The sequence below is a fragment of the Ranitomeya variabilis genome, chromosome 4 (assembly GCF_051348905.1).
Source record: "Ranitomeya variabilis isolate aRanVar5 chromosome 4, aRanVar5.hap1, whole genome shotgun sequence".
Taxonomy (NCBI): domain Eukaryota; kingdom Metazoa; phylum Chordata; class Amphibia; order Anura; family Dendrobatidae; genus Ranitomeya; species Ranitomeya variabilis.
Genome location: NC_135235.1, coordinates 202,206,778 through 202,219,416, shown reverse-complemented (window position 1 = coordinate 202,219,416; position 12,639 = coordinate 202,206,778). Strand labels below are relative to the sequence as shown.

At 39.7% G+C, this 12,639-nt stretch overlaps 1 protein-coding gene across 1 annotated transcript in view; it reads left to right on the top strand.

The window, feature by feature from the left end:
- LOC143770229 (uncharacterized) overlaps window positions 1-12,639 on the top strand; it is a 263,961-nt gene that overhangs the window by 14,854 nt on the left and 236,468 nt on the right. The window contains exons 3-7 of the mRNA XM_077259650.1: window positions 98-150; window positions 3,281-3,424; window positions 7,744-7,851; window positions 8,476-8,583; window positions 9,146-9,289. Coding sequence (XP_077115765.1) covers window positions 98-150; window positions 3,281-3,424; window positions 7,744-7,851; window positions 8,476-8,583; window positions 9,146-9,289 — 557 coding nt within the window. The remainder of the gene's footprint in view (window positions 1-97; window positions 151-3,280; window positions 3,425-7,743; window positions 7,852-8,475; window positions 8,584-9,145; window positions 9,290-12,639) is intronic.

The window sequence follows — 12,639 nt, the reverse complement described above, 5'->3', positions numbered from 1 at the left end:
AGCTGATTCTTCATCTTGTAGCACTTTTCCTTAAACATACGAAAAGTATTAAGAGCCATACTTCATATATAACCTATATCTTTATTTTCGTCCATAGTGAATGTGTCAACGGAGAACTCATTGACTGCGAGCTTATCTCGGGCTGCACAAGTAAGTTTTTTTTGTTGTGTATTATTATGTTATTTGGATGTAAATGCAACCTATAACCTATTTCTGAAAATATTGCAAATTTTAAGCATTGCATGTTAGACATTTATAATGACCGCTGGGCTCCTACACAACCAATATATAAAAAAAAGTATTTCCTGACTTTAGTTTTATAGGTAAGCTACCACCACCAATTATTTAGATCAGGTTTTTGTGTTACCTGTGTTTAAAATTCCATTTTTTTATTTCACAATCTTAATTTGAAAAAAAAAAAAAGAAAAACTAATCTTGCAATATTCACAGTGGCCACTGGTACTTTTCTGGAGTCACACTTCCTGTCTTTACATGAAGAGTTTTCAGCAGGCTTTTTATTGCAGAGGCAGGATTGCAATGACTGATAACATCTCCATACACAGCTGATATCACAGGATTCATCAATCACAAAAGGAGATGTCATAGCTCCCCCTCCATTCACAATGACCTTGTCACCTGCTCATTAGATACTTCAATAGAAAATAGAGAGTCAGGGTCTGACCACTGTGGCCATGTACATATGTTGTTTCCTGAAACAACAGGAAGTTAGAGTCTAAAAAACCTCCAGTGGCCAGTGTGAAAATTGCAAGATTTCTATTTTTGATTTTTAAGTGTAAAATATAATATATAAATATATATTATTTATAATATAAATGCAAAAAATATAAAGAAATATTAAATGCAAAACCTGATTTATACCGATAGTGTAAAAATTGCAAGATTTACATGTTTTATTCTTAATACAAATCGTGATATGTTAAAAGATAAATATTGGCAATTTTTTAAAAAAATATTCAACACAATATCTGATTTAACCCCTTTCCGACATTGAGAGTAACAGTACGCCGATGTCGGTATCCCCCGCTTAGATGTGGGCTCCGGCGGTGAGCCCACATCTTTTCCGGGACATGTCAGCTGTTTTGAACATCCACCCACGGCTATTAACTAGTTATATGCTGCTGTCAAACAATGACAGCGGCATTTAAATCCTGCTTCCGGCTATCGGGCCAGAAATATGCTCACCGGTGATCGGGAGTCATCGGTTCGTTGGGATGACAACCAGAGGTCTCCTTGAGTTGAGACGTCTGTGGTTGTCAGTGGTGGATTGCTATGAGCGCCAACCAGTGGCCGACGCTCATAGCAAGTCAGTAATTCAGCTACATAGAGGCAAACTGATCATCGCCTCTATGTAGCAGAGCCGATCGGGCTATGGCAGCTTCTAGTCTCCTATAGAGACTATTGAGGCATGCCAAGAGTTAAAGAAAAATGTTTTTAAAAATATAAAAAATATAGAAAAGTTCAAATCACCCCCTCAAATAAATTCGCCCAATCTATCAATAAAAAAAGGATTAACCTGATCTACTTAGCTAGAAAAAAAGTAAAAATGCCAGAATTACGTTTTTTTTGGTCGCCGCGACATTGCATTAAAATGCAATAACAGGTGATCAAAAGAACATATCTGCACCAAAATGGTATCATTAAAAACGTAAGCCCTCACCCAACCCCAGATCACGAAAAATGGAGACGCTACAGGTATCTGGAATATGGCATAATTTATTTATTTTTTTTAGAAAAGTTTAGAATTTTTTTTCACCACTTAGATAAAAAAGAGCCTAGACATGTTTGGTGTCTATGAACTCATAATGACCTGGAGACTCATATTGGCAGGTCAGTTTTAGCAGTTAGTGAACATAGCAAAAAAGCCAAACAAAAAACAAATGTGGGATTGCACTTTTTTGCAATTTCCCCGCACTTTTGATTTTTTTCCATTTTCTAGTACACGACATGGTAAAACCAATGGTGTCATTCAAGCGTACAACTTGTACCGCAAAAAATAAGCCCTCACATGGCCATAATGACGGACAAATAAAAAAAGTTATGGCTCTGGCAAGGAGGGGAGCGAAAACCGAAAACACAAAAACGAAAAAAAGCTCCGGTCATGGTTAATCAATAAGTTATTTTCTGAAGATGGCCTAAGTTAAAAAACCCTTTCTAGACTATGCTATGCAGTTTGCGACTGGAGGACATAGCTAGTTATATACATATTTGAAGATTGAAAACCCAATTTATGTTGACCTCATCTTCCTTCCCCACTGTTCACAAGGAACCTAAAAAATAAAGCCAACAAATCAGTCAAGTGTCCGCCACAAATTCACATGCCAGAATTTTAGCGTAGAAAACCATTTCTAGAAATTGTCTTTTGTATGGTCAGGAGCACTATGTAGACTTAGCAACATTTTTATGGAAGACAACAGATTATAGAGATGTAGCAAGCACCCTCTTTTGTGCTAAAAACAAGAAAGAAGAATATATGTCACTCTGTAAAGGCGGGTGCTCGTATAGCATACCACTCCATATAAACATACAAAAGAGAATCCGGTAATCTCAGGAGTGCAATAAAAAAAGTTTTATTTGAAATTCTATCCAAATATGTAACGTTACGGTCTAATACTCAGACCTTCATCAGACGGATTGCTATTTTGATAATGAGATGGGAAATTGTGCTATGTGGAAGATGGGAGGACAGTATTTGGTCTGCTACCCGTTTTCTACATAGCGCTAGTTCCCATCTCACTGTCTAAATTGGAATCCGTCTGATGAAGGTCTGAGCATTCGATCGCAACGTTACATATTTGGATTACATTTCAAATACAGCAATTTTTTCTTTTTTGTACTCCTGAGAGGGCCAGATTTTGTATAAAAACCTACTCTATTTGCATGCTATGGATGCTCTCATACACGTTAAATGTGTTACCTCCTCAAAAAACAATGATGCTCTACGATATTGACGTAGCACACCACACTTCTCAATTTGAACTTTGTTACATCTGTACATTGTAATGTCACATCTCAGAAGTTCAGCATTGACATTGCTGTAGGCTTGGCTTTGTAGGGTGCAGGGTTTGCAGTTGGACATGCATGTGTAGTACCAAGGAGTCATTGGCCACAAAAAACAGTATTCAAAATGTTTTCTGCTTGGGTGCAGCTTTGGAATCCAAGATTTTTGAGTTTGCGACATTACATTTTTGTTTATATACTATATATTTTATCTTGGTGTTTCATTGGATGACTCTCACCAATCCATGTATATGTCTTCAAGATGCACAAAGCAAAGAACAGCCGGCTGACAACCCAGATGAAATTAATTATAGGGATGAACCAGAAGTCTTTGAAAGCAGCGACAGTACAGACCAAAGCCGTAAAAAACGTTCCTTGGGCCTACTTGGGATACAAAAAAACTCTGGTAAGTAGTTTCTAAAAGAAAGTCCTTTGCTTTCTTTCTTACTTATCTTTGCCAGTGTACTTTTGTTGACTAGATTACAAGTACCCTTTTAACTCCTTCATGACATCCACCCAATATCAACATGGGTTTACTAGGGACCATTCCTGTCAGACAAATCTGATTAATTTCTATGAAGAGATAAGTTTCGGACTGGACCAAGGGAACGCAGTGGACGCAGAGTGTATGGACTTTTCAAAAGCTTTTGGTACGGTGCCACACAAAAAGTTGATACATAAAATGAGAATAATGAGGATAGGGGAAATATGTGTAAGTGGGTTAAGAGCTGGCTCAGGGATAGGAAACAAAGGGTGGTTATTAATGGAGCACACTCGGACTGGGTTGCGGTTAGCAGTGGGGTACCACAGGGGTCAGTATTGGGCCCTCTTCTTTTTAACATATTTATTAATGACCTTGTAGGGGACATACAGAGCAGAATTTCAATATTTGCAGATGACACTAAACTCTGCAGGGTACTCAATACAGAGAAGGACAATTTTATATTACAGGATGATTTATGTAAACTAGAAGCTTGGGCTGATAAATGGCAAATGAGCTTTAATGGGGATAAATGTAAGGTCATGCATTGGGTAGAAGTAATAAGATGTATAACTATGTGCTTAATTCTAAAACTCTGGGCAAAACCATCAATGAAAAAGACCTGGGTGTATGGGTGGATGACAAACTCATATTCAGTGGCCAGTGTCAGGCAGCTGCTACAAAGGCAAATAAAATAATAAGAAGCATTAAAAGAGGCATAGATGCTCATGAGGAGAACATAATTTTACCTCTATACAAGTCACTAGTTCGACCACACTTAGAATACTGTGCACAGTTCTGGTCTCCGGTGTATAAGAAAGACATAGCTGAACTAGAGCGGGTGCAGAGAAGAGCGACCAAGGTTATTAGAGGACTGGGGGGTCTGCAATACCAAGATAGGTTATTACACTTGGGGCTATTTAGTTTGGAAAAATGAAGGCTAAGGGGTGATCTTATTTTAATGTATGAGGGGACAGTACAAAGACCTTTCTGATCTTTTTAATCAAAGACCTGAGACAGGGACAAGGGGGCATCCTCTACGTCTGGAGGAAAGAAGGTTTAAGCATAATAACAGATGCGGATTCTTTACTGTAAGAGCAGTGAGACTATGGAACTCTCTGCCGTATGATGTGGTAATGAGTGATTCATTACTTAAATTTAAGAGGGGACTGGATGCCTTTCTGGAAAGGTATAATGTTACAGGGTATATACACTAGATTCCTTGATAGGGCGTTGATCCAGGGAACTAGTCTGTTTGCCATATGTGGAGTCGGGAAGGAATTTTTTCCCCCAATGTGGAGCTTACTCTTTGCCACATGGGTTTTCTGGCTGAACGATGGACATGGGGGTCACCCAGATATGGTGGCCTGTAAGCTTTTTATCAGAACAGGAGCTAACACGCCTTCTGCCTTTGTGTCATTCACTGGTCTAATGACCTTCAATGCAAAAAGCAGAGAAAATTGATATCTCATCCTGGGACAATTAAAAAAGTTAAAACAAAGTTATAAAAACTGTAAAAATATTTTAAAAAATCACAAATTGAAGAACAAAAGAAATCTCAATCCAATAATTACATATAGCTATGTAAAAAACCCCTCAAATAACGCATATATATTTGGTATTGTTCTGTCTGGAACGACCTGACATTTAAAACTGTCCTACTAGTTAACCCCTTTAGTGAACCATAAAAAAATGGCCAAAAAAACTATACTTTTTAATCGTACTGCTGACCAGAAAGTGAAGTGAAACGCGATCAAAAAGTTGAATGTAAACAGCAACGGTATTACTGAGAACATCATCTTGTTCCGCAAAAACAAGCTGCCATACAGCTCCCATCAGTGGAAAAATAAAAAAGTTATAGCTCTCAGAACAAAGCGATGCAATAGGTAAATTATTGGGGGTTTCTGCTGTTCTGGCACCTCAGGGGCTCTGTCAGTGTGAAAGCATTCTAGCAAAATATACACTATACTATAGCACTCCTCACCTTCTGAGTTTTGCATTGTGCCTCAAAAGTAGTTTTCAACCATTTATGAGATATTGACATTCTCAGGAGAAAGTATGTGACATTTTGTTGTCCATTTTGTCCTATTATATTGTATTTTGAGAATTGAAAACTTGGGGCCAAAGTAACATTTTAGTGGAAAAAATGGGAATTTTCCATTGACTCAGTCCAATGTTATAAAATGCTGTGAATCGTCGGAGGGTTAAAAATGCTCATTATACCACTAGATGAATTTCTCAAAAGGTTTATTTTCCAAAATTCGGTTCACCTATTCAAGTTTCTGCTGTTTTGGCATGTCAGGGGCTGTTCAAATGTTACATGGCATCCACAATCTGTTCCAGACAAAATTGCATTCCACAAGTTAAATGGTGCTCCTTGCTTTCCGAGCCCTGCTGTGCACTTGTGAGGTGAAGAGCCAAAGTCATAGTCGTGGCTGAGATTAACTGTTTACTCAAGCTCTGCCCACCCATTTCATATAAACACTGTCCCTTCTGCAGCATACCTTTTTCTTCACCCTCTGCACCATCTGGGTCCCATCGGGCTGGCTGTGGTTTCGCTGCTTCCATTGAACAACTTAAAACATAGAACTTTACTATTAGATTTTCCATTCCAGTCTGTTACAGCATTAGCATCAGGTTCCACACAGTTCACATTCTTCGCTTTCCCTATGCTTTCCTTTATGTCCTGCAATACATTCCTGGGACATACTGTCTCTTGCGATAATGCAGCATCCTCACTGTGCGAGCTCAATACACCAGAGTGTTCCTCCATCGATTTCGCCTCGGTACGAAAGGCATCAGCCCAAGCAATGAGTTGCCAAATGGCGAGCAACCTGTGTCCCTGCACTGATTAAGGACCACTTCTTGACTTCTGTTCTATGACGTGGAAAGCGCTGCTGTCTCAACTGTACCCTCTGTCCGTCCGCACCCTGTATGGATGGGTACTTCTCTTAAAGTTATGGGACTGTCCTTGTACGGTCCTGGGCATTAAGCCCCACAGGACTATCCGGGCACTGCGGCTCTCCTGAGCTATTCAGCTCCCAGACTCTAACTCACTCCAAACAGGAAGACTCCTTTCTTATCAAAGACAGCGCTTCCTACCAAACTATGTACAAAGTAGAGCCCCATATAGTGTCCTACAATAAGTTCTACACCTGCCCTACATTACACAACATTATATAGTAGCATAACGCATTTACATTTAAAGAGTTTACTTATTTAAAGGGGTAGAAATGCTACATCTCCTACACACTCAAACAATAGTATTCCACCACATATGGGGTATCAGGGTACTCAGGAGAAATTGCACAACAAATTGTATTGTCCATTTTCTCCTCTTACCCTTAGTAAAAATGAAATATTTGGTGCAAAAGGAACTTGAATGTGGGAAAAAAAATTTTTTAATTATTTTCATGGCTCAACGCTATAAAATTCTATGAAGCACCTGTAGGTTCAAGGTGCTCACCACTCCTCTTAATGAGTTCATTGAGGATTGTGGTTTCAAAAATGGGGTCACTTGGGGGATCCAAGAGCTCTGCAAACGCGACATTGCTTCTGCTATCTATTCCAGCCAATTTTGTGCTCCAAATGACAGCTAGCATTCCTTCTCTTCCAAGCCCTGCCGTTCTCCCAAACAGTATCTCTCCTTTGCATATGAGGTATTAGTGTACTCAGGAGAAATTGCTCAACAAATAACAGTCTATTTTCTCCTATTACCCTTGTGAAAATGAAACATTTGGGGCTAAAGCAACACTTTTATGTGAAAAATGTGTTTGTTTGTTTTTCACAGTTCAACGTTATAAAATTATGTGAAGCAACTGTGGGTTCAAGGTGCTCACCAGACCTCTAGATGAAGTCTTTGATGGATGTAGTTTCCAAAAAGGGGTCACTTGTGGCGGGTTTCCGCTGTCTAGGTATACCAGGGGCTTCCCAAATGCGACATGGTGTCAGCATCTATTCCAGATTAATTTGCTCTCCAAAAGTCAAACGGTGCTCCTTTCCTTCCAAGCCTTCCCGTTCGTGCAGACAGTAGTTTTCCACTGCAAATGGGGTATTTGCATACTCAGGAGACATTGCACAACACAATTTGTGCTTCATTTTCCCCAATTACCCTTGTGAAAATGAAATTTGGGGGCTAAAGCAGCAGTGCTGATTTAACATTTGAACCAGTGACTAACTCTTTGACCTCAAAAGAGAAATAATGGAGTGACAAACAAAACAAAAAAATCTAATTGTTATTTTAGGCAACCAAGTTGGAGGTACCTTTTCCTTGGGAGGAGCATTGGGTCTGCAAGGTGGCAACAAAGTGATTGGTGGCCAAAGTGAAGTAAAGACTTCCATCGGAGCAGAAGGTAATATTCTTGGCAACATTTCAAACTTAATCCCAAAAGGTAATTTATATATGAGTTACAATATCCTCCTTAACCCATTACTTGCCAAATTAGCAATTTTCTTTTTTTTTTTAATGACAGATTTTTAATGATTTGGGTCCTAATGAATCAGAAAGATAATTTGCTAAATTTTTTCAAGTACTGATTTTTCAGAAAAGGGCATCCCAATATTCAATTAAAAATGACAATGACATGATTTCCTATTTTGTAAACATTCATTTTACAAATACAACACAAAAAATTGGACTTATAAAAATTATAAAATCTTAGTTGTTGGAAGCTAAAGATTAGACGTCCCCAAAACAGGACATTGGTAGATAATGGGTTAAATACTATAGTAGATGAGTAAATCTATACTTTACATAGTAGGGCATATGTGGGTTATCCAAAAACTCTTGTAAATTGTAAAACACTTCTAAAGTAAAGTACATTGTTTTCTTCCTATCTATAATCTTTTCCAGTGTACTTTTTGTTGAGTAAATTACAAATGCGAATTTAACATTTGAACCAGAGAGACCAACTCTATAAACTCAAAAGAGAAATAATTCAGGGAAAGAATAAAAAAAATTCTAATTCTTATCTTAGGCAAACAAGTTGGTGGTGGCATTTCCTTGGGAGGAGCATTGGGTGTGCAAGGTGGCAGTAACGTGGTTGGTGGCCAAAGTCAAGTAAAGACTTCCATCGGAGCAGAAGGTAATATTCTTGGCAACATTTCAAACCTAATCCCCAAAGGTAATATATATGAGTTACAATATCCTCCTTAAATATTATAGTAGATTATTAAATCTATACTTTTTATAGTAGGGCATGATTAGTATATCCAAAAACTCTCGCAAACTCTAAAACACTTCTAAAGTAAAGTCCTTTGTTTTCTTCCTGCCTATAATCTTTGACAGTTTACTAGATTGCAAGTGCTCATTTAACATTTGAATCAGAGCTAACAACTCTATGACCTAAAAAGAAAAATAATGCAGTGAAAAACAAAGCAAAAAAAATCCAATTGTTATGTTAGGTCAACAAGTTGGTGGTAGCTTTTCCTTGGGAGGAGCATTGGGTCTTCAAGGTGGCAATAACGACATCGGTGGTCATTCTGATGTAAAGACTTCCGTTAGAGAAGAAAGTAAAGGAAATTTACATGAGTTATAATATCATTCTTAAATATTATAATAGATGATTAAATATATACTTTATATAGTAGGTTCATTATACATTTATCCATAGATTCTGTATATGAGTTTATTTTTACTTTCTATAGAAGTTAAAGTCAACGCAAGTCTACAACTAGGTGGAATTTCTGGTTTTGGCGTTCAAGGGAGTATTGGAGTAAATGGTGGTGAAGATAAGAGGATCCATGATGAACTTAGGAAGATTTCCGAGCAGAAGCAAAAATCATCTGCTGGTAAGTTAAAACCATGGTCCTGGGAAGGAAGTGAAGGTGTTCTTCGTCTTTTGGCTGTTGAAGGCTACAGTTGTTGTTACTTAATATCAATATACCTAGGAAACAAAGAATCATAAAATGTGAAGATCTGGTGAATCATCACCTGGAATGGTCTACTGTTCATAAAATGGATGTCTACTTTTAACAATCACTTTTCGTTTAAAGGGTGCCATGAAAATAAATGTTTGTCCTCCTACTGGAAACCTAAGTGATCATTTGTACAGTGCAGGAGAACATAAATTCAAGAGTGTTAAAAAATGATCAATTTTTTGTAGAGCCAATAGCGGAAAAATGAAATATTGTAAGAAATTACGGTGTTCATGTAATACATGGAAAAGCCAGTTCCTCAATTTCAAGATATGTTCTTTGAAGGCACCTCTCAAAGAGTATACAGAATGATTTGTTAAGCCAAACAACCACACTAAGCAATTTCCTAATCGAATTTAAAAAATTGATTTGCAAAAAAGCTACAAAGAAACCATGAAGGATGTTTTTGCTAAGTATAGAAAACATTGCACTATTATTATTGATCATGGTATTGGCATTCAAGCTGGTGTAGGATTAAATGGTGGGGAAGAGAAGAGGATTCAGGAAGAGCTTAAAAAGATATCGTAAGAAAAGCAGGAGAAGTCAAGTAAGTTAAAAATTATCTACAATGTGTTAAAACATTGGTTAACAATTAGGTCAAAAGATGTGAAAGGACTCCTATCAGGTCCAGACAGATCTCAGTATACCAAAGAGGTTCTAAAAGTTATACTCAATCTTTATCTTTTTTCCCACTAAATCGATTTCTAGTAGAAACTGTGTTTAATATGGGACAGTTTGGAATTGGAACTTTAGTTGAAGGCCATGGGAACATAGAAAGAAACACTGCTTGATGGGCAAGTGCTTCATACTGATGGTTCAAATACATGGGCACATGATGTGTGCCTCGCGGCTGCCTGCCAGCTTTGTGCATTAGCACCAGGTGTAGCAATTATGAGCAGATTTTTAGATGGTGACTTTTGTATGTAGCCCTGAACAGAAGAGCAGATCTGAATGGGGTAAAGGTAGGAAACCCTGGAGCTTGGTATACTGCCTTGGTGTGAGTTCACTGGAAAAGCTTTGGCTGTCAATATGCAGGTAATGGGGCTCTGGGTGTCACTACTGTGAGTGGGGCAGGAGAATGTGGCTCTTGACCCTCTTTCATATCTGAATGTGTCTCTCAATGTCGCAAAGATTGGGGATCTCTGCTTTAAGACAGCAATAGAGGAAAATGGTGGTATTTGTACCCCGTCTTATAAAGCAAGTCTTAGTAGTTGCTCATAAAGTATAACATATTTTTGATAAATGTTTATGAGTAGTGTTGTGTTATGACCCCAATGGCGAGGGTCTCAGAGGAACGTGGAAGTCTGCAGAATACAAAAATCCAGCTCATAGGGCAGTGGTAACTGGGTTGACCATATATCTACTCCTAACGCCAACACTAGAAGTAGCCGGGGATCATTCCTACGTTGATTCTAGATGACACGCGCCAGCCGGAGAATCTAGCTACCCCTAGTAGAGGAAAACAAAGACCTTTCTTGCCTCCAGAGAAGGGGACCCCAAAGCTGGATAGAAGCCCCCCACAAATAATGACGGTGAGGTAAGAGGAAATGACAAACACAGAAATGAACCAGGTTTAGCACAGAGAGGCCTGCTTACTGATAGCAGAATAAAGAAAGGTAACTTATATGGTCAACAAAAACCCTATCAAAATCCACACTGGAAATTCAAGAACCCCCGAACCGTCTAACGGTCCGGGGGGAGAACACCAGCCCCCTAGAGCTTCCAGCAAAGGTCAGGATATAGATTTGGAACAAGCTGGACAAAAATACAAAACCAAAACAAATAGCAAAAAGCAAAAGGCAGACTTAGCTGATATAACTGGAACCAGGATCAGTAGACAAGAGCACAGCAGACTAGCTCTGATAACTACGTTGCCAGGCATAGAACTGAAGGTCCAGGGAGCTTATATAGCAACACCCCTAACTAACGACCCAGGTGCGGATAAAAGGAATGACAGAAAAACCAGAGTCAAAAAACTAGTAACCACTAGAGGGAGCAAAAAGCAAATTCACAACAGTACCCCCCCCTTAGTGAGGGGTCACCGAACCCTCACCACGACCACCAGGGCGATCAGGATGAGCGGCATGAAAGGCACGAACTAAATCGGCCGCATGAACATCAGAGGCGACCACCCAGGAATTATCCTCCTGACCATAGCCCTTCCACTTGACCAGGTACTGAAGCCTCCGCCTGGAGAGGCGAGAATCCAAGATCTTCTCCACCACGTACTCCAACTCGCCCTCAACCAACACCGGAGCAGGAGGCTCAGCAGAAGGAACTACAGGCACAATGTACCGCCGCAACAAGGACCTATGAAATACATTGTGAATAGCAAACGACACAGGAAGATCCAGACGAAAAGATACAGGATTAAGGATTTCCAATATCTTGTAAGGCCCAATAAAACGAGGTTTAAATTTGGGAGAGGAGACCTTCATAGGAACAAAGCGGGAAGAAAGCCACACCAAATCCCCAACGCGTAGTCGGGGACCCACACCGCGGCGGCGGTTGGCAAAGCGCTGAGCCTTCTCCTGTGACAACTTCAAGTTGTCCACCACATGATTCCAGATCCGCTGCAACCTATCCACCACAGAATCCACCCCAGGACAGTCAGAAGGCTCCACATGACCCGAAGAAAAGCGAGGATGGAAACCAGAGTTGCAGAAAAAAGGCGAAACCAAGGTGGCGGAACTAGCCCGATTATTAAGGGCAAACTCAGCCAACGGCAAGAATGTCACCCAATCGTCCTGATAAGCAGAGACAAAACACCTCAAATAAGCCTCCAAAGTCTGATTGGTTCGCTCCGTCTGTCCATTAGTCTGAGGATGGAAAGCAGACGAAAACGACAAATCAATGCCCATCCTACTACAAAAGGACCGCCAGAACCTGGAAACGAACTGGGATCCTCTGTCTGACACAATATTCTCAGGGATGCCGTGCAAACGAACCACGTTCTGGAAAAACTCAGGAACCAGATCGGAAGAAGAAGGCAGCTTAGGCAAAGGAACCAAATGGACCATCTTGGAGAAGCGATCACATATCACCCAGATAACGGACATGCCCTGAGATAGCGGAAGATCAGAAATGAAATCCATGGAGATATGTGTCCAAGGTCTCTTCGGGACAGGCAAGGGCAAGAGCAAACCGCTGGCACGAGAACAGCAAGGCTTAGCTCGAGCACAAGTCCCACAGGACTGCACAAATGACCGCACATCCCTTGACAA